This window comes from Chelmon rostratus, chromosome 17, assembly GCF_017976325.1.
Source record: "Chelmon rostratus isolate fCheRos1 chromosome 17, fCheRos1.pri, whole genome shotgun sequence".
In the NCBI taxonomy this organism is placed as follows: Eukaryota; Metazoa; Chordata; class Actinopteri; order Chaetodontiformes; family Chaetodontidae; genus Chelmon; species Chelmon rostratus.
In genome coordinates this window covers 11,404,185-11,427,156 of record NC_055674.1, presented here as the reverse complement: position 1 = coordinate 11,427,156, position 22,972 = coordinate 11,404,185, and the positions used below count along the sequence as shown (strand labels likewise).

At 38.1% G+C, this 22,972-nt stretch overlaps 1 protein-coding gene across 1 annotated transcript; it reads right to left on the bottom strand.

Annotated features, from left to right (window-relative positions):
• Window positions 1–1,267: 1,267 nt before the first annotated feature.
• LOC121620689 (nuclear GTPase SLIP-GC-like) lies at window positions 1,268–14,978 on the bottom strand. Its single transcript, XM_041956849.1, has 22 exons — window positions 14,918–14,978; window positions 13,581–13,662; window positions 12,690–12,802; window positions 12,474–12,521; window positions 12,329–12,367; window positions 10,574–10,607; window positions 10,318–10,410; window positions 9,609–9,699; window positions 8,040–8,256; window positions 7,690–7,920; window positions 7,008–7,205; window positions 6,719–6,894; window positions 4,895–4,985; window positions 4,725–4,812; window positions 4,436–4,557; window positions 3,904–4,077; window positions 3,655–3,812; window positions 3,350–3,467; window positions 3,127–3,235; window positions 2,901–3,034; window positions 2,473–2,554; window positions 1,268–2,327 (listed from the first exon to the last, which is right to left on the bottom strand). Exons 2-22 carry the CDS (start codon window positions 13,645–13,647, stop codon window positions 2,245–2,247), a joined length of 2,466 nt encoding a protein of 821 aa, XP_041812783.1. The 5' UTR covers window positions 13,648–13,662; window positions 14,918–14,978; the 3' UTR covers window positions 1,268–2,244.
• Window positions 14,979–22,972: the final 7,994 nt, after the last annotated feature.

The window sequence follows — 22,972 nt, the reverse complement described above, 5'->3', positions numbered from 1 at the left end:
AACAAACATAATACAAGTGCACCTGTCATTACCATTCCTCCTGAATCAATAACAACACACCTCTGCTGAACCTGTCTGAACCTGACGAAAAACAACAACACTTGTAAATGACAATGTTAACATTATTTATCACTTCTGGACACAAATGTATTTCACGGCCTGCAGTACTCTGTTATTCATCTGAGTTGGTTATTCTGTCTCAGTTAGACTTACTGTTCAAGTGTGATGGTTTTTCATGGTGGCATCAAAGGCTGTGGAAGGACTGACCTCCAAGCTCGGTGCCAAGTGTTTTGCATTGTGGTAATATTTCAGGCTTGCTGATGGTATGAAAATTTGCATGGAATGGTGCTTCTATCCTTTCTTTCTATCCTTTCCTTTAACAGTTCCATCACTATACTAAGTATATGGTTTATTTATTTATCATATGCCTCCTACTATTAGAATATCCTCTTTGCAGCTCTAACATTGCCAATCTTCCCACTGTGGGATTAATTTAAATGTTCCATTCACTGGTCTGAGCAACATTTTGTCATTTGCTTCCATTTACTGTATATAATGATTCATAAAGGCATCCCCTTGTCAGCACTCTCTCAGTGCACTGACTGATGAATGGGGGGGAAATATGCTGATGATTAAGTTAGTGTTGGCACTGAAAAAGGTTCAGCAGAAAAATACAACAGGCATTTAAAATGATCTCATTTTTTGCATGACGACGTGTTTTTCAAAGACGATGTCTCATTCTTTTCTGATTTTTCTTTCTTCAGGTCAGTTTTTTTCCATTTTAATTGTTTTTTACACTGACAGATTTTCTTCAGTGACAGTGGATTTCACTTTCAACTCTCTGTCCCCATTTTGGCATGAAGGGTTGAGGTTTGAGGGAGGGCAAAGAGAGCGTGATTTCCATATAATCCGCATACTAACGAGAACCCGAGGTGCGCTCTGAAGCCTCTGGCATCGCACACCTGTGGCGTTTTTCGGTGCCAAAACACGGTTCACTTTCAATACAACTTTTCCCAATACAAGCGTTTCAATTACAATGTTTCCTGTTTCATTTCAGGTGTCAGGCTCAGGTTTTGTTTTCTATGCCAAAATGAAAAGTCACTGTCCTGACTTCACTGGCACGGTAATGTAGATTTACGTCAGAAAAAATTGTTTCAGTTGAGAACTTATAGGAGTTTTAGGTATGAATTAGACAAGAGCAAAGTTGGAAACTCATTTGCTTCCATCTTAACAATAAAGACGCCAAACTACATGTGACACTTTGACTCAAACATGAACTTCACTGAGGTTTATTTGCCAGTATATCATGTCAAACACACTTACACATTTAGAATCAGCGTACATGAAAACACAACAATTGTTGACTAAATAACTGAATGACTTACTGGTTGATTACTATCATCTAGTTTTCTACGTTTCTCATATCTGATATCTCATATCTCATAACACACACAGAAACCATTTTTTCTTTTACCTTAAAACAAAAGAAATGAAAGAAACATACTCATTCAAGACCATCTTTTAAAAAGGCTAAAGGCTATGTCAAATCCAACCTTCAGCATGTAATCAAGGTTCTACGTTTAAGGCAGACACCAATACAATCCCTGAAATTGCAGTGCAAACACCCAAATCAACTAATAATAAAATAATAAAAAAAGAGAAAAACATTAAAATATATTCAAGAATAAAATCATTAAACACTAAAAGTCTCTGGGACATCATCGTTGTGGTTAGGACTAGTTCCATGAAAACCAAACATTTTCCCTGTTTTTTAATCCCTTAAAGGGAAAATTTCCCCCCCAAAAAATAAAAAATAAAATAAAATCCGAACTCTTTCTGCATGAAAGTAACAACGAAGTATGTATCAAAACACAACACAAACGAGAAAAGGATAACAACTAGAACCCTCAGTGGGTAATCGGGCTTCTGCTGTTTCTATCCACTGAGCAAACCTGAAACTTCCACCAGACAGATAAACAGCAAGGTTGAGACATTGACAAGTAATGACAGTCGGGCTGTCATGTGATCGATTCTGTTATCTGTTTGAATGCTTAGCTTGGATCAATGGATTTCACTAAAACGCAACTGTTCACATGTCATGGATGAAGTTCAGCTCCTGCGCCTCTTGCAGATTCAGGGCTAACGTAATACAAAGCACTGTTAGCATTATTAAGTGCATCTTATAACAGGCATTACCTGGACATAACGCAATGAGGCCATAATGTCGACATTTTCACAAATGTTTTACCAAATTAGTGTTTCTTCACCTGGACTCACGATCAGGCCATCGTAGTATTTCTTCACCTTTGCAAGCTCCACTGTGACATCTTGGAAAAAAAAAAAAAAGTTGATGAGTGCACTATTAAATGCACTACTGGGAGACTGTCAACTTATTCATTTTAATAAAATAATCACAGTATTTTATGTGATTATCATCATTTTCATATCTTTATTTTGATACATTTCCTTTACCTGGGATTGAGTCACCAACTGTCTTGAGTGACAGCTCGATTGATTTCTGCATTGTTTCCTCAAGCGTCTTCAGGATGTACTCCTAATTCAGCATCAAAATCTTCATCACTTCTTTCATACAGTCAAATATTGTGTTCAATATTAACTGAATGCTACATGAATTAACTCTTAAATCACTGTACATTCAGAGGGCTGCTCAGACAGGGAAAAATAGTTTATAGCTATATAAGCTTTTGCATGTTTCTGTTTGACTAATAATGATGTTGCATGTTTGTAAGTGTTTGTAGTGTTTTATAAGCAAAAGCAGTTTTCAGGATTTTTCACTTGAATATAGAGAAAGCCTTTATGTAATGAACACTGGATTAAGATGTACAGCAAACATATTTACTATGTCATCACTGTATGACATACTATAAAATGTAACAAACCTTCAAAGATCTCAGCTCCTTCAACATACAGTCTTTAGCCTGGTCAAACATGGTGTCCTTTGAATAATGTACATGCTTCTCAATAGCTGTCCTCATGTTTCCCAGTGAGCCTAATCCTTTAAATCCTGCTGCATCTACAATAAAAAGACAATTTCTGCTCAATCACAATGAATGTAAACATGTATTGTTATACTGTCTGATTGTACGTGTACGTCTCCTATCGTACTTTGATAGCATTCTTTCATGGTCTCCTCGATTGTCGACGTCAGACTTCTGTAGATTGTTTTCTTTACCTCTCGGATGGTTTTGTTGAGCTCTGTCTTAGTTTTTTCCTCCTTAGAAAAAATACAGATCAACATATTTTTTAAATCATGTCAAGGTAATATATTTAAGGCTTTTTAGCTTGATAATGTACTAATGGATAGGAAGCCATTAGTCTCATCTTTCACCTCTGTCTTGAGAAATATCAGTTGCAGTTCGACATCTTTGTACTTCTGAATCAGTCTCTGTGTGTCAAGTGAAAATGCACAGATGACCCCGTTGAATGGTCCACTTTTACTTTGATTTCTGAAACATATCAACAGTTGAAATGTTTCATTAAGGTGGCACTGACAAGACTGGATGTCAATAATGTCATCTGTATGAACATATTATCTTTGTATAACTGTATAATATAGAATTTATTTATTCTCGACACTTAATACTTTTTAAATTGGCCAACCGGGTTTGATGTTCTCAGTAAGTCATTCCTTACGGGAAGGTCTTCTTGAATTCCTCATCAATGCTATCAGTCAAGTACGAAGCCAACTTCACATTGAGGTTCATTTGTTTCTTGTTTTTTGGTTTGTGGACGCCGTCACTCTCAACCAAACACTTCAGTATCTTGTGAAAAGCACCACCTTTCATCCCTTTCTGAAACATAACAGAAAACATGTAAAGAGAGCTATCATTCAGATGAAGTACAAAATCATTGCTTTGATGTAATTATAGTTCAAATACGTACTGGATATAGGAAAGACCTCAAGACTTTTTGGCATGAACTTTTTGATTTTTCAACCCCCTCACTGAGGCATTTTTCAAAAGCCTTATAAGTCTCCTCCAAGGTCTTTCTGACTTTATCAAGTTCATGCCTCATGTTTTCTTCAAGGTCTGTGCACACATCTGCTTTTTTACCAGCCTGAAATTAAACAAGACATTCAGCATTTAAAACAATAAAAATACAATGCTACTTAATTGTTGTTGTTAGGACCACCCTTTAGTTACTGTTGTTATACAGCTGCTCTGAAACAAAAAAAATTCAGAGAATCTATGTCGATGGCCAAAACTTCTTTAGCGGTGACAACACTACATGTACATCAGTGTTTTATTGCCATTACATTGAAGTTACTCCACATAGATTTAAGAGGTCATTTGACTTTACCACAACTTTATCACAGTTTAGGCATAGCTTACTTAAGCTTACTTATTTGCAATAAATATTGTTTCCGTAAACATCAATGACAATTAAAACAATGAAAGAAGTTACTTAATCATACCACGTCCCTGCAGCTGGCAGCTTGAATCAGGGAAAGAATCCCATAAGCTCCACACACATAGTTTAGTGTCTCTGAGTGACAGTCATTGAGACTTTGCAGAAATTCCTGAAGTTTGGGTATTTCTGTAAAAAGTAGGTTGCATCTTACATATTTACGTTACATACTTGAACACAAATATCATAAGCAGATTAGTAATTCCTGTTTGAATTAAAGTAATTTATATAAAATAAAATAAAATGTGTATTTGAGCATTATTCACAAAGGGCTCGCATTTGAAGACTTCACCCACCAGTTTCCTCTGGTTCCAGTAGCTTTTTCTTTAGAAACTCTTTGGAGCTCACTGTGAACACTTTGAAACAGTCATCACTGAAATGTTTCTGAAGAAAAAAAGGTTTTAAGAAAGCATTGCAGTTGTAGACAATATTTGTGTTAGATTTCCTGTCAATCTATAAAACTCACCTTAATCTTGTTTAGTCTGAATTCTTTGTTCAGTATTTCCTTGGCTTGCATATTGATTTTAAATATGTGTGCACGAACACCAGCTGCTGAACTGTAAGAAAAGATTTGCATCAGGTGGCACCTCATACAGTATGCGGAGGACTGCAACCTAAAATTCAAACATTTTTTTGCGCACAGTCTTCTTCTCACCAAAGTCAAAATGAATTAAACCTGTAGCTGTTTCTACTAACTCTGGCATTCATATTGGAAAAATTTAAACTTTACAGGTCTCTAATTTCCTGTAGTTTTCTGGAAAGAAAGAAACCTGATCTGGTTATTATGAGGAAAAGAAGAGGCGGAAACATCTATTTTAGTTTAGTTTTGTTGAGTTTATAAGCAGTTGTTGACTTTCTAGGCTATAAAATCAATAGATTGGAATTAATTAACTGAAAGTGTACCACTTGAACAGTGTCTCAGTTAGCTTATAATGGCACCAAATTACTTAACTCTTACAAAACTTACTCTCTGCAATGCTCCTAGGTGTGTCGTTAACTCAAATTACATGGTAGGTAGTCAGAAAAAAACAGGAAATATGATGGCAAACGATGTAATGTAATAAATAAATAAAATAGAAGTATGACCTCAGGAATATAACGCATATCAGAAACTGTATTCTCACTTGTTCTCCATTACAAGTGATGAGATGGAGAAGCAAAATCTGGCATAGTTCAGACCGCCACAAAACAAAACGTGTTGACAGACCTACACAGACACAGAAACCTGGATACGGTTCTGATCATGTCAACTCTCATTTCTTATTTTTGTAGAAAATGCCTTATCCTAAATAGGATCATAACCAGTGGTCTCATTTATAACTGAGACCACTGGTTATGATCCTATAAGCTTCTAATGCACTGACGGTGAGGTGGTGAATTGAGGCCAAATTGTATAATGATGCCTCTCACACATTTTAATTTCAGTTAATATTAAATGTTAAATATAAATCGAGGTCATCATAAACATTCAAACAATGGTTTTATTTGTACTTGGCTTGTAGTGAGCCATAACTATTCCACAAGAAAGTTTTGATTGTAAAAGATATGAGCCAACTCGAACCTTAAATCAAAGTCTTACGGTTTGAAATAAACTTTTAAAAGTTTTGCCAAACAATAATCTTTTGCTGAGACAATTTACTTTTCTTTAGAAAAAGTAAAATAAAAAATTCTGCAAACTCGTGGATGAGAGGCTCAGGCTCATGGCACAGTAAGTCAACAAGAATGGTGTCCTCCTCGGCTGAGCTGTAGTGTCAGTTGACAGAATCAGATAGCTATAAACTAATCTCCACAAGCTAGCAATGTCAGACTAGGGTTAGTAAAGTAGATACAGGCTTCCTTCTGTGCAGTGCCATGGTTGGCAGGTGTAGTTCAGTAGGAAGAAAATGGTTTCGACAACCCTGTTTGCAAAAGTTGGGATATGAATAAAACACAATGTGATAACTTGGTAGTCCTTTTTAACATACACTCAATTGAAAACAGCACAAAGACAATATATTTCATGTTTTACCTCATCAGCTTCATTGACTTTAGTAAATATATGCTTATTCTGAATCTAATGCCGGCAACATGTTTCAAACAAGCTGGGACAGGAGAAACCGAGTGCCATCTAATTCCATTATATTAGAGAGAGGGCAGCCGATATCCCCAGAAGTCGCAACTCCCACCAAAATAATCTAGATGGATAAATAGCGCTACAGGTAAGAAGATTTGGGGTGAGCTATTATAGTAAGAAATGAACTCGTACACATGTTATATGTAAGTCTCTACTTTTGCATCTTAAATCACTCACTGATCATCTGAATCCCCAATAACATCTGTCTTGGTGCAGATAAAGTGAATCTGCTGACACTCGCCACCATTTCCCATGAGGCTGCCGGCACTTTCCAAGATCTCCCAGGGTTCTTTCTCTGCTACTGCTCGATTAATGTCAGTCACAATCCACACAGTAGAACAACTTCCAACAACCTGAGGGGGGTATAATAATAAGGAAATCATAAGTTAATGCCAGTGCTTTGTAGTAACGTGATGTAACAGTTTCCAGATGGCAGAATAAACAGCAGTGTATGTGAATGAATTACCCCTTTCCACATTCTATCTCTGCTCTTGTTACGGTCCCCATTTCCAGGAAGATCCACAAGTGTGACATGCTGGAGAAGATCGTTATTAGGCACCCTGACAGTCACACACTTCACCAGTGGCCAATAACACCTCTTTACGTCTTTGACGTCACTGTCTGTTCTTGTGTATTTGACAAGTTTTGCAGATAGCTCTTTAGCCTGCAATAAACAATTTAAAAAAATTAAGGCAAAGGTAACTTTATTTATATTAACATTCAAGTCAGTGTTCAGGGAAAATCATTTAGGACCTTAACGCATGCCTGTCAATATTGTGATCTGAAAATAAGGGAAAGTCTTCGGGGCCCTGCCCTGGTTTGGCCCGCCGGCCCTTCATTTTAGACAAGGCTACACACAGTGAGTCCCAAAATTGCCACAAGGCAACTGTTTGCTTTAAAATATCAGAGTAACAAGGATTTGGTAACTAGTTCCAACATTAACAGACTACAGTTAGTTAGATATCTGGTTGAAAGTTAAATGCTATGAATGCTGCATTATATAAATGAAAACATAAAAGGGCATAGAAATTCAGCACTTAAGTTTATGTATGTATGCTTCAATTGTGATTTTGAGAGATGCATCTGGCATGTGGGACAATTGGTAGGAAGGGGGGTTATTACAAAACATTTTTCCATTTTCCTCTTACCGATTCGCATGTCAAAGTCTTCGTCCTGTGGTGGAGAAATTCATGAACTTCTCTGAAATATTTGCTGTCCATGAGGTTTTCAGAGGATTTGTTTTTCCATTCTTCTTCTCCATACAGTGCTGAAAGCTTGTCAACTGTGTCACGGTAATCACTGTCATCTTCCTGATCATTTCCCAGATTTGCATTATCGCTAAGGAAATTAATCGAGGACCACAATTCATCTTGCCACTCCTGGAAAGTTAAAGAATAATTATGTTTAACTTGGTATAATTAAACTGCATGCAACAAATCCAGCAACCATAGTTTTGCAGCTATATCTTCACTTTTCAAATAGCTTCAGCTCAGGTTACCTCTTTTGTAATGAACTCAATTTCTGCCTCATACTTTGGGCTATGCATGTTAGCCTCCACTTGAATCATGACTGAGGTACACGCACTGATGTTCCCAGAGGGCAGAAGATTCTTCTCTCCAATGACGGCATTTATCAAAGAGCTTTTTCCAGCTCCAGTTCGACCAAAGACACCAATCAGCTCCCGCTTGTCTGTCTTCAAATCACAGATTTTAACCCTGTTGTTGTATAGGAGTTTAAATAGGGGTTAATTGATCAATTTTGGAAATATACAAACACTGTAAGGAGTTGTCAAAATCAGGAAGACATTTGTCTATAAACAGCCTACTCAAGCACATTTAAAGAAGATTTTATCAATATTTTTATATTAACAGTGGTTCTAATGACTGCTTGCATGTGAAAGGGCTCACTGATGAGCTTGCAATGATCACATAATTATCACTAGAATTAAAGTTAGCAGCTGTTAGCAATGTAGCTGGTGAACATGGTGAATTTAGCAGTTACAGAGCCAGATGTTCCCCTCAGGAGTGGAGAGGAGACCAAAAACAAAGCCAAATAGTAAAGTGATATTAAATATAAATTTGTCAGGGGGCAGAAACATGACTCAGAATAAATGCTTAAGCTAAAGCTGCTCCATATCTCTTGGATGTGGGAACAGGCAACTGTTTGCTAATACATGTGCATATCAACTTAAAAGGTGATGATGTTGTGTGGCCAAGAGGGCAAAAAAATCTGTTGTTGCAGGTTTAAATACAGGTGTAATCCAAGAAGAAACACCACTAAAAGTCAGTAAACATTCACATATTCAGCCTAACTTAGATGTGCATTAAATAAATACATGTTAAATAAATAAAAAATAATGTAGTCAACCAATTAGTAAAAAAATACCCCTGATGTTTTTTTCTGGTAACACTACTAAAGCAGTTTTAACAAAATGCAGTTTTGGAATTGTATTCAGGACTAAGCAGACTTTGACTGAGGGCCTGACAGGTGACAGAAAAATTCTGAACCAAATCAGCCGTCTACTGCAAAGATTGGGATTTTTCATCAAAAAAGAAAATCCATCCCAATTTTTGGAAGATTGGGCCTCTTTTAAAATGTATTAATAATCTAAATTGGCACTCCCCACCAAGGAATTATTGTGTTGTCTCAGTGCAACACTCAGTGCTGTGTCCATTTCAGTATATATGTTGTTAAAAAAACATTGACCAAGACCTTCATTTTACATCATATTACAAGTGCTTCATTGCGCATAGTACTGCTTTACTGCACACCATGTCTTTATTTTCACTGTGTCTCTAAAGATGGAAAAGAGTGAAATTTATCTCATCATTTACTCAAAACATGCACACTTGTCTTCCTCTAAGGAGCTCCCTCTCAGCCTCGATACATCATACCCACCCATGTACCTTATTGTGCTGTTTACAAACATATAGCACATTGTCATGTGTTAGAATTAAAAAAACATTACAGAGAAGTTTAAAATCTCTTAGTGAACCTGGCCCCTGGTCAGGAGTGGAACCATGGCCATATAACAATAATTATGGAATACGGAAAACTTCATACTTACTTCAGGAACTTATTGAGCTTGTTTTCTTGGTTAGGTAGTCTCTTCTGAACACAACTCATGATGTTTTTCACATCAGACAATATGATTCCTTCTGTCAAGAGTAAAAGTAAAAACTTGTTGAGCAGGAACCATATACCAGTTTATTCATCAATTCATTAATTCATCCTGTTGAACAAAAAAGGAGAAAAGAAATGTACAGCATGAGGTACTTATCTGCCAAGTTAATAGCACATGGCTCAAAGAGCATCATCTGGCTTACAGTACAGCCATTTACCATCAGTTGTCTGGGTTTAAAACATCATCTAGTTAAAGGCCATGGTTAAGTTATTTACTTATGCCTCACATATAATGTGTGGTATGGCTTGGCTAGACTTGGCTCACTTGGAACCTTTTTTTTTTCATTTGTTTGACAATCAGGTAAGAATCCCCCCCTACACGCAGGGGGTACTATCAGCAGTGAGTCCAGTCCAATCCAGTCCAGCCGAGCCAGACCATGCAGTAGAGACGAGGCCTCAGTGCCAGATGCATACGTATTGTTGCTATGGACACCTGCAGTTTAATAAGCATTTATGGTGTACATAACTTGCCTGCTGTTGACTGTTAATAGACCAAGATAAAGACAGACATTAATTATACAAGTCAAAATGTCATTAAATAAAGGTTTTAACACTATGGTAGGTTGTAATTGTTTAGAAGGTAATATAAATACCTGTGTATGATGCCCATGTAGTGCCACTTCGTTGTTTTCTGGTTGGTGATTGCCATGTGCTGCACTCACCCTGTAGATCCAACTTTCTCTTTGCTTGTTGGATTTTTTTCATTTAATAAAAAAGGAGCCAGAAGGAAACGTTTGGTGTATGTTTCTTATATTATAACTTGGTCACAATTTAGTTAAAGCAAAATATTACTGCCTTGAAAATATCAATGAACACTAAATATAATCAATAAGATACTGTCTCTCTCACCTTTACCACTTGTGTTACTGGTGGACGGCGAAACCTGAGGATGAACATGAATATTTGATTCTTAAGTATTTGATCAAGAAATTGTATTTAAGAGACTTTCAGTTTGGAAAGCTGAGTGATCACTCCTCCTCCATCGCAAACTATCTCATAATTTGCTTTTAACCACCATGAGATCCTTTAAAAAGTTGTACTAAAAAAAAGTTAAAAAGTTGTACGACTCTTGCGTTTTGAGGAAAAGAACATACTGAAGTCTGGAAAAAAGGGCCATGCTAGCTCGTGACATGGATTTAGAAAACAAACAAGAATGTGACCAGTGTAGACATCATGAAAGCTATCACAATTTTCATCGGAAAATGGGATACCAACCTATTGAGGTCAGTGTAAGAGAGAAAAAAAAAAAACGGTTCTCAGAAACTCTCAACATACCCTTGGCTCCAATGGAGAGAGCTCACTGTATCACAGGATAAAATAGATAAAGAAATGGTGCTGAGGGCAGCAAGATTCAAAAGCCAGGTCATGTACAAGGACAATGTTATCAAGCTCCACTACGGCTTACTGTGCAAAGTCTGCAAGCAAGAGGTAATGATGGTGTGTGGCGAAAACTGAGAAAGAGAGGCATGACTAAGCACTGGATCCTACATCCAACTTTTCTCGACTCAGGGAAGGGCCACTTGCATCTTCGATCCGCCAGCAGCAGTTAACCAACTACATCGATGGAATGGGAGATTTTTTTTTTTTTACACTGACCTCTTGTCATTCATTGCTAATATCCTTACAGTAAGTTAAGATCAACTTTATTAATCCCCAGCTAGGAAAATTTGGTAGAAAAGAATAAAACACAACGCACTAGTCTAACCAGTTGTACATCTGTAAGTATGCACGATCAACCGAGACTAGTGACAGAAAAACACGAAAATAAAAAAAACACAAGAAAACATTAAAACAAAACCGGTCGGAGCTGCTGTAACAAGCTGCCACTCATGTGGCGCCATTTCTTAATTACTGGTTACCAGTAATCAATCTGATAACTGAGGAAGTCGAACTAAGAATTTTCAATTGATTCATAACGTTGGTGAGAGTAAGCTACCTCTCAGGTTTGTTTATGAACATTTTCACATGAAAAACAAAAAAAAGTGGGCAGGTCTGTGCTGTAATCATTGAGTGACCTCATAAATTCCCACCTCCATTGTAGCTACATTTGTTTTACTTTATTATGTTTTTTTATTAGTCATGTGTATGTACAGTTAATTGAATTTACTTGTTTTTTTCTTCTTTTTTGCTAATGTATTGTAGGAGGTTGGAGAGCGTAAAGAAGGGAGGGTTTAAGGAAAGGTTACATGATCAGGTTGATGTGTCTTGCAGTTCTTGTATCCATTTAATGTGAAAAAATAAACACACTGTTTAAAGAAAAGAAATATTCACAAAGGCTTTGTCCTCTACCCAAAATTGTACAGGCCTGAACAAACAATTCACATGATACTTGACAAAAGAACAATTCATATGATATTTGCAATTACGTTCTCATCCAAACTGGGATGAGACTTTCAAACCCCCGGAGAACTGGAGTAAAGAAAAGGGCTAACAAGTGATCAAAGCAGCATCCAACAACACCATGATCCAATGAGACAATTCTTCAAAGATGACTTTGTCTAAGGACATTTATGCATATTCACTTAAGTGCATCACATGCATATGCATGAAGAATAGAGGCACCTTCACTGATTACATGCCTGATAAATTCAGTGTGATCCTTACCTGTGAAGAATCAGCTGCTTCTTCATGCACCTGGTGACACTACAGATAAAATACCGTAAGTGCAAGGTCATGTAAAATTTTGAGCAGACACTGAAAACTGTAATAAATGCCTTGGATGAATTTTCTGAAACTTTGTTCAACTTACTTGAGCAGATGAATCAATTGTTTCCTGATTCACTGGGTTTTGTTCTTCCTAGTGACCAAATAAAATACAAAATTATATTATAATCCTTTTCTATGTTGATCTCATTAAAATTTGTGGATGCTCCTTGAAATTATAAATGTATGTATATAAATAAGTGAGGTTTATGAGACCAAATCCAGTATTTGTTTAAAGTGTCTTCACAGTGCAGAACACTACCTTTAAAACCTTGAGTTTCCTCTTGAATTTTGCCTTTGGTCCCACTTTTGGCAACAACTTGTCAATGTCGTCATTCTCAAGACAGTACAAACTTTCCTCGTCAACGCCTTCAGCTGTAATTTAAATTGTTCAGTTGAATCTTTTTCATGCAAAAATAAGAATTAATTGCCAACTGCTGCAGCGATCTAATTCAAAACGAGTGAAGCAGGTGTGGGTACAGCTGTATATTTTACTATTTTAAGAGCATGACAGGCTCACACAGCCAACAACTTTATGAACTGAGTGCATATTGTCTTGATTCTATTTCAATGATTGGTTACTTTTCAGTCTTGATTTCAGTGCTGCTTGTGCTGAGATCCTCATCTCAATGCTCAATGCGATGCTAATGAACACCAGTTAATCTCTTAAAAAGAGATTAATATACAACGAAACTGATAATGAAAATTAAACAGAGTTATTCAGAGAAATTCTTGGCTGCTTTCTATGTGCACAGACTTTGGGGATTTGTTCTAACACGTTAACACTCCCTTTAACGTCCGTGAGTTTGTGAGGAGATTATGGACAATGCTGTAAATCAATGATCAGGATTCCTTTATGGGAATATTGGATTAATTGTATAGATGATTGGAATATTGGACATTTATATGATATCAGCACACTGTGATGAAATACTTTGATTTATCAGCTATTTGATTCACCGCATTAGCCAAACACAAACGGTTCTGTCTGAGTATTTTATCCATTAATTAAGTGTTGATCGTAATATAAAATTATCATCCTCATCTTTCAAAGAAAGTTACCCTCTTGCAGCACAAGCTAAAGAGTGAAATTTAAAAATTGTAAATGTTCCTTTTAATTGGGAAAGAACAAAGAAGCACAGTTATACTTTACCTTCAAATTTTTCTATCCACTCAGTGAGACCCCATTCAGTTAATTTGTCACGAACAAAATCATCCATGACCAAATACAGCGACTAGAAGAGAAACAAATAATCACTGCCCTTTAATTAATCAATGCGTGACATTTTCAGATAATTATGATTGATTACATAGAGTTGATGGAGGCAGAGTTGGAATCCACAAACAACCAATCTACGATCGCAAACTAACAATTCAATTTTGAGTTGAGTTGAAGAATTTTCCATATAGAGGTAGGCAGGTACAGAGCAAACTCTCATGAGCTCTGTTTGTTATTGGGGGGGGGGGGGGGGGCAAGGATGCATTTGCATTAGCAGGCCTGTAGCCCTTGAATTTATGACAGTGGGTGCTCCTTTCCTTTTTTTCACAAACATTGTAGAGATAAAAATGCACTCACTTAAAATGCTGGAGAATGTTTCATCTTTAACTTCATTCATTTCAACAACCAAGAGGAAGACGGAGAAAATGAATTTTTCAGACCACAATCAAGGTGCTTTTGGGTGTGGTGCAGAACAAAAATGCTGGGAGCGGCAACACATTGCTGCTGCGGTTAATGTAGTAAGTGCAACAGAATGGTATCAGGAACTTACAAAAAGGGATCAGACCTGAGGGTTGAGGCCAAAAAAAGTCATTGCATGCCACTGTGAGAAGATGTCTGCTACTGGTGGGGGTAAAGGCACACCTGGGCTCACACCACTGCAAACACAAATAGCTTAAATACTCAAGAAAGCAAGTTTGTGTGTCAGCCAACATGGTGTCTCCAGTATGCCTGGCAGCACAGTTGTGATCACTGGAGCGATTTTACACACAAAGACTATACTGCATAGATCTAAGTGTGCAGATATCTCTTCCATCAGTTTGGACTAGAAATATATGATGAAAAATACTGACGCTCTGTTATGCAATGATTTAATGTTACACGTAATATTGGATTTTTTCATCCGATAACGCTGATGAAATACTGAGTGGATTTTAATGTTTGGATTTGAGTTGGTTTATATCTTTCCAAATTGAAATATCCTTATGGAATAGTTATGGCTGACTACAAGCGCAAGCACAAATAACACTGCTGGTTTAATGTTCATGATAATGTGGATCCATAATTACTGTTTGATATTATGTAAAAGGCTTAAATTTACCACCTCAACATCTGCATCACCAATTTCCAGTCTTCAAAATGTTCATATGGGTCAGAGTTTACATACAAATGCGCACATTCTCCCGTCACATTTGCTTTTATAGACCACAACTATCGGTGGTAGTTACATTATCTTACTGTTAAACTTAGAGTCTAGATGCAAGTGTACTTACATTTAGTTCCTCTTGAATGCCCAAACCCGACTCCTATGGTGCTTATCTCCCTTGAGCTCTGTCTTTTATATTGTCTTCACCTCTTGCCAACCTACCCTCCCCCTCCCAACGAAGTAGGCACAGCAAGATTGTCTCAAATCTAAACATGTTGAAATAACTGATGTCATCTTGCAACGAACACACCTGGCAGCCAAGCACATTGAGCAACAAATGCACCTAGCAGTGTTTAAAAGGCAGTGGTGAAGAAGTATTCAGATACTTAAATTATAAGAAGTTAAAGCTGCATTCAGAATCCTATTTAAACAAAAGTATAAAAGTATTATCAGCAAAATCTACTTTAAAGTATCAAAAGTAAAAGTATATGATCATCATAAAATCAGTATATAATACATGTTTTTATGTTAACTTAATCTGAAAAGTAACTACTAACTACAGCTGTCAGATAAATGTGCTGAAGTAAGAATAATAACAATATTCTCCTGTGAAATATAGTAGAGTTGGTGTATAAAGTAACGATTAATAAATCACGATACCACAGGGTAACAGCATTTAAGCACTGTACAGGAGGGCTCTTGTCATTGCTGGTGTGCTGGGGACTCCTACAGGTTGTTTTGAAGTGTTTGCAAGCTTTTAGATATTACATTCTTTGACTGTGGAGACAGCACGACCCTCCCACGTGTGTGTACAAATTATTTACATATTACACACACATATATATATACACATGCATACATAATTAAGTTATGTTTAATACTACTACTACTACTACTAATAATAATAATAATATGTATAATACAGCCAAATGTTTACCAAAAGCCTATGTCAACCAGCTCCTCACTGTTTCTGTAGTGTAGAGTGACTTTTTATGTTTTTTTGCTGAAAACAGATGCCTACTGCTGAAAATAGCGCTACAAGGGAGGTGAATGAACAAAAACAGTACAGTTGTAGACCAAAGTGCTGACAAAATGCACTGAAACGCACTATAATGCTCAAAGAAGTTGAAATCCAAATTTTTTTCTGTTTGACTGTGACATCTTGCTCACATACTGTTCCATTTATATATTGAGTTTGACAGCTCTGGAAAATAGCTTTTCCTTGTAAATTGTCACATGGATTTTGTTATGTGATATATTGTCTATTGGATTGCTAATGCAACTTCTGCAGTATGTCTTACATCATAGGTATACGAGCATCTGACACCGGTGTGAAGCTTTTGCTCTAATATCTGAAGCTCATTTGTGCTGTATCAATCTGCATGCTTGTTAAAATAAAAACCCACAATCATTTGTCTGTTCTGTGCATGCATGTGGGCAGATGTAATACACGCAGACTACTTCTTTCCTGTGCTTTTCTCACAGAACACCAGAGGGCAGTAAAAGTCAATGTTTTGCAGACTTTATAATTTATCCCCACAGTATGCATGTAACATTTGAACATGCTGTAGTGATTAGAAATACACAGTAATGTTAAGAAAAGAATAGAGTGCCATTGTAACGCAAAGCTGTCACCAAGACAGACCTGCTCTGGTGTGAGACAATGCTTTGTTTCAAGACTGTAGACCCTTTTTTTTCTTTCTTTGTTTTTTTAAACAGGGGGCCATATTCTCATTGCGTCCATCCACGCAGGGAATATCAGGCCTTGACAATGCAGCAGGCCGATCCTAAAAGCCAAATCCTAATGCCAAAAAAGTACAATGCTACAAGAGTATAAAGTAAAAAAGGTATAATGTAAAATGTGATTAATGTTTAATGAATAAAATCCTGATCATCATCATCACTTTGCTCAGCAAAATTAGATTACTAAATATAACACTTGTTTCAATTGATGAAGCGTGATCCTAATAGAAAAATATGATAAGCCATGACTTAACCTGAGTTCCTGAGACACACGTCAGAAATCATAACTTGAGTATGTAAGACCATGTAATATATGAGCAAGTAGGACTAATGAAATCATAACATTAAGATGTAACACTATGATGTAAAACATGCAAAAGTACAAGTAAGATATGCATAAATAAATAAATCATCACATGAATATGAATCAAATTTAGAGATTGGAGAAGCCATAGGTGGAAAAGTGAGCTAGAGTTGGAGAGAGGAGTGTCGGGAAGAGTTTGTTGTGTTGGACTATAAAAAGTGTGGCTTAACATTATCTAAAAGATTTTCAATATTACAGCTAAATATTTTGCTGATTTTGACAAACAAGTATGCAACTAGTCACAAGACTTCAGAACGAGACTTTTCATTTAGGGAGACTTGCTAAGACATTATACCAGATCAAGCGAAAGGAAAAGAACAATGTTTTTCTCTGTAAGGATTCTTTACATAATGTTGTCAAGCCACTTAGAATAATATTGCAGCTTATTACAGTGGTGCAAGCTGTAGTGCAGTCCAGATTAGTCATTTTGACACAAAAAACTTTGAAGACATGGTCCTGTTGAAAGTCATTTAAATTAAGTCTTTTCTCCTCAAGGAGACTGTTAACTTTCCTATTACCATAATGCTAATAATACTAATGGTAATTTGTCCGAATGTAACTGTGGACACAGAGATATTTGTTTCAGTAGTTGCCCTCAGAGCTTTACACCATCTTTCAGCTCATTGTTTTGGTTTTCTGGTGAAAAGGCTCTGATATCGACTAACATCAACTCACTAACAATATAATATAGAGTACAGGGCATTCAGTTACCAGGTGACAAGAACTCCAAATGAATACTAAGTTGCTCTGTATCTGTTGGATGTGTAAATTAGCAACTGCTGCAAACTGTTTTTTGTCTTAGCCAGAGTCAGGTGGCAGAATCAGTACCAAGTTCACCTCAGACATTTAGCCTAGCTTCTCCCAAAGACTGCAGGTCAAGCAGTCTACTCGGGTAGGTAGGCTAAATACTATAAATGTTTTTCAGTACACTACAATACAGTTCAACAATGCTTAAAAATAAAGCAGTAGATATAGACACAGAATCAAATCAAATCAAACACCTCTTAGACACCGTGACAATAATAAGGATCATTAAGGTAAGATTTACTTCCAAGATACTGTGTTAGAGTCGGCAGTGGATGTAGCTAACTTTACCAAATAAACTGGCAACTCAGTGTATGTTTGGCTGACTCTGCAAATGAGCGCCCCTGCTCACCTGCCTCTAGTGCCAAGCCCAGCTGACCAGACCTTTCCATGACCCTGCTCAGTGGTGACAGCTGCACCCAGTCTGTACTGAACTACACACCATACCAGAACAGGCCAAACAACGGTTCCTTCAAGACAAGTTCCTTCGAACAAACAAGCAGTCAGACTGGGACCTGAGCAGGACCTGACTCAGAACCAGCCACCCAGGTGTGCCCTGCTCGGGCTGGCACAACTACCCTTCTACTTACCACTTGTTTACCTCAGTTTACCTCATTTCCCCTCATTTCCCTCATCTATATTTGTAGTCATGCTGAGCAGTTGGGGGATTTTCCTGTTGACAGGTTAATTCTCAAACATCAGAAAATCCAGAAAAACAGATTAGTGGTCACATTGGCTCTGTGGATGAGAATTAATAGACAATAAAAACTAAGTTCTCACGAGGGGAGAGAGGCACAAATAAACATATCTGTTGGTGCACTTATGGAAGATAGGCAAATTGTCAAAACTGCAGGACACTTTTGTTTGTTCTTTCCTGAGTATAGATATGTACGTGTGTCTTTGTGGCATGGACAGCCACTTCCTCTGCCCAGAAAGGGTCATTTTCAGGGCATGTTCATTAAGAGGTACTGTAAGCAGTAAGAAAATAAACGTGGCTTTAATGTTGATTCTTTTCTACTTGAACCCTTTCATAATACTCATATTGTATGCCCGTGGACTTTCTAAGAACCACCACAACCATAACTAATGCTATTGCATTTATCATTACCTCTAAAGTATACCAAATAAAGTCTCACAGTACTCCAAAGAGATATGAACACAGGCACACACATGCATAAACTAGTTTGCTGAAGCATGTGAATTACAGCATTGTTGATGATGCTATTGAAATGTCCTCAGCACAGGTCTTTGTATGAAAAACAGACCAACATCACTTTCCATATGCCAGTAACAACTCCCCCAAAACTATTTTGCAAGGGCCCTGTCACTGTTTCCTGGGCTTAGCACCCCTCAAGACATTTGTGAAAACAGGTCAGAGCATTTTTCCCTAATGCCAGAATGATAATGGGTTCAGCTATACCTTTCTTCAGCGCTGACACAGCACTAAAATGGAAGCATGAAACTGTCTAACTACATTTTAAAAACAGCAGATCTTGCTCCACTTTAAATGTTTTGCTCCACTCAGACAGCATACACTGCTGAAGGAATTTAAGGTGACTGTTTTCTTACATATTCTCTCTATAGTTGCACATTCCACATGAAATCAAATTGTCATATAAGCGACTTTGTAATGAATGTTTATGAAGAACAAAGTTAATATGTGATTCGCTACCACACTACCACTGGCCACGAAAAGCTGTGGTGGTCGTGATGCTGTGCATAGTAATTGGAAGAAGGACAGGCCTCTGCCCAATGTGAAGCTGCTGGATTAACTTGGTGTGTATAAATCCAACAAGCCAAAAGGACTGGCACCATCTCAGAGGACCTGGGATCTCTTCTGAAGAAACACCGCAGAGGATGCCAGTGTGTGAGTGAGGCATGTATGGAATGATGCTTCTACAAAGTGAGGGGATCAGTCTGATTTAGGAAGCTCCAAATTAGATCTTGATTATGGGGGAGCTCAGAACATTCCCTCCTGTCAGAGGAACACGAGTTGTTACCTGGTAACCAAACACAACCAGTCACAAGCTAAGGATGCATTTAAGAGGAAAAACAGAGGAAAGACGAGTCTCCATCAGTCTTCCTTCCTTCTTTCTCTCTCTCTCTTTCTCAACCACCCTCTGTTTCAGACCATAAAAGGCAGGGATGTTGTGTGATGGATGGCAGCAGAGCCTCTGACTGAACAGGGACAGGGCTGTGGTGCCACGCTACAGAGTTCCTGCAGTTTCTCCATTCAACTCCATTCACAGATGACAGCACAGGGGGAACCACATCTCCTACTGAGCAAAACACCACATCCTGCCTGCCGGCCCACCTCCCCACTCCCAGATCCAGACCTAGTAACGCTGCTGTATTTTTATGGTGTTCGACAAACTGCTCCTTAGCAACCAGACCAAAGGCACCAGGAGGCCCATGTTCCTAACAGTGCATCTAAAATCAGTCCATTCTTCATGAGAGAGATAAAACTCACTAATGCTATGTGTGTACTTTCTCCTCTCATGAAAACCGGGCATCAAGTTTAGCAACTACACTACTTGCACATTAAATGTAGAGTTGGTCATGGTATAAAAACGTGAAGGCCAAAACAAGGCAAAGATGAGATGAAGTTAAGTTATAAAGTATAAGCTACTTTAATTTAGGATCACATGCACCTATATCGGTTGAGAACATTTAGAGAACCATCTTTAGGTTAATAAGCCCAATGAACAGAGATAAGGTTTAAATTACCTTATGCTATGTCACAACAAGAGCAATTCTGATAACCTTTTCACCTTAGAGACATTTGTTACTCAACAGCCACAATCTGTCTTTTTCACTTCAATCCCAGTTACAGCATGCTAGGAATATGAAGACAAGTCCTGCCCATAGCATATAATAAAGTACAATTAGGTGTGATATATGGACTGCATTTTATACAGCACTTTACACATAAAAGGAAACATGCAGTCTTAAAGAGCCATCCCAGCCCCCCCTTTACATTTCTATATGGAATCAACACCTCTTCACTGCAATAAATCTGACTGGGCATGATCGTCTGAGCTGAGTGCGGCTCTGTTGACAGCCTGTGTGTCACTGACTGGAAAAGCCAGAAGTGAACACACAGCCAAGGGCATGCACACATCTGCACACACATCTACAAATGTTGATGGAGCTGAGGCTGTCTCACAACTCTGTGGGATTCCAGGAAAGTTAACAACGTCCCCTTTCCCTCCAGCTCTTCTTCCATTCCCTCTCTCCCTCCCACATGAGCCCTCCTCTCCCTCTCTAACCGACATCCCACCACCACGGGTTGCCTCTCCATCATCATGAATATACAGCGTCCTCTCTTTTCCATATGTTGTACATCATGTTTGATCCTTTCTTCTATTTGTGTTACAATAATATTCTGTCTCCGTAAAAGCAGGCTTGCTGTGTGACCAGAATCAAAAGACCTTCATCTGCAATCCTTCTGTGCCTCCTGACTACGAGAATTTCTTTTACAAGATGCTGTTGATTTAACATTTACAGACGCCATGTTACACAAAAGGTGATGACAGTCCTCTGAGGAAATACGAAGCTGTCGCTGCTGCGCCATGTGTCTCAGTGTGGCTTGAATACAGTCTGCGGCCACATCTCCCCAGCGTGAGAGACCAGGCAGCAGGCTCATCTGCCGCCAGGCGTGGTGAGACAACTTCCATATCCTCCTCTGTCGCCTGTGATCTCCTGTCTCACCCCACCAGCATGGCTACGCATGTGGCTTAGTACCACACCACACAATTATGACCATACCAGGATATGTTTTTAATGTTCTCTCACGCCTACTGCTTTCAGATTTTGTTATCGGCTGTCAACTCTGTGCTGTAAGCCTGTATCATGCTATAAAAACAAAATTCCTCCACTGTTGAGGGAATGAATGGAGTGGATTAACAGTGGATTATTTCGATAATTAGGTTCAGACACTATACATCCTGTGTTGGCAGGACATCAGCTCTCATCCCACATTGCATTACATGTTTCTGATTTATCTTTTCTATAAAGTTCTTTGTTATTTATACTTAGACATATACTTAGGCATGATGAGGCTCACAGAAGAGCATTTGGCTTTCATTTTATAACGGCAGAAAGAATAGCATCACATTCGTCTCTTCTTCTCTTTTGGTGGCTCACCCTGACATCAGTCATCAACAACCATGCTCTAGCTGGGCCTAATCATGCCAGACCTCTCTCTCCCCCTCACCCACTATTGTCTTACCTCCCCTCCTTCAGGACAGGATAGAAAATCCTGTTTCAATTTGGCTTTGGGTTTTTTATTCCCTAAATCTGTTGAGGAGGAATTTTAATTTGTAGCTGAGCTCAAGAGAGTGTGACGGGGAGCAGGGAGGGAGAAACAGGTGCAGTGGGGTAGAGTTCCCTCCTCTCAGCTATGGAAATAGACATGATTGACTGTGCAATGTTCATTTTATCCGACACATATTTTACAGTAAATTTTACCTTGTACATACATCTATTAAGCATGCAGTGTTACTCTTGTTTCTTCTTCTCTGCTTACTTCTCACTGTTGGTAACATTACAGAGAGATACTGCAGGCTATCAAAGTGCATATGGGCATAACCTTTAGATGTTTTAATTTAACTACATTTACTATGAGAGGGACTGTTTTAATGTTCTACTTTGCCATTACATTTCTTTTTTTTAACTTTATCATTATCGTTATAATTAATTTATAACCTGAATCCCTATTTGAACAGCCTAAGCACCAATAACATCAATAGTAGTCTACAATTTTGCCAAAATGACAAATCCGGACTGAACTTGACTGTATGAGTCAAAGTTAGAGTCGGGTTTCTTGGGATTATTACCTGCCACTGTTGAGCAGGATTCCTCCCTAATCCCCAGTGTTTCTGCCGTTTTCGCCTCCATAGTGTGTCCTGTTTGTTTCTCTCTGTTTGTGTGTATGGGTTTGTCTGTTTCAATCAGGGCATGGCAAACTAGTTTCCTCTTCCCACCTACTAACCTGCACACCTGCTGCAGTATGTAAATCCAAATCTGCAATTTTCTCCTGCTGCCGCTAACTATGTTGTTGCTGGAGTTCGCGGCTCTAGCTCCAAATCCTGCCCCTCTACCTTTGCAGTGACAATGACGGTGATTGGCTTGAAAGATTATAACTGCCAGGACAGTACCACCAGGAAAAAACCTCATGGTGGGCGAGAGCAAGTCAGGGGATCGCTCAAGTTGTTACTTCATTCTCTGGTGTTATAAATATATACACAAATTTTCGTGGCAACACTTGTT

What these genes read in the sequence shown, in the direction of transcription:
- LOC121620689 (XM_041956849.1), bottom strand. Translation starts at nt 13,647, where the DNA reads ATGGATGATTTTGTTCGTGACAAATTAACTGAATGGGGTCTCACTGAG. An exon ending in TACATGGGCATCATACACAG is followed by an intron (nt 9,700 to 10,317) that starts GTATTTATATTA and finishes TACTCTTGACAG; the next exon opens with AAGGAATCATATTGTCTGAT. An exon ending in AGTTGGTGACTCAATCCCAG is followed by an intron (nt 2,328 to 2,472) that starts GTAAAGGAAATG and finishes TTTTTTTCCAAG; the next exon opens with ATGTCACAGTGGAGCTTGCA.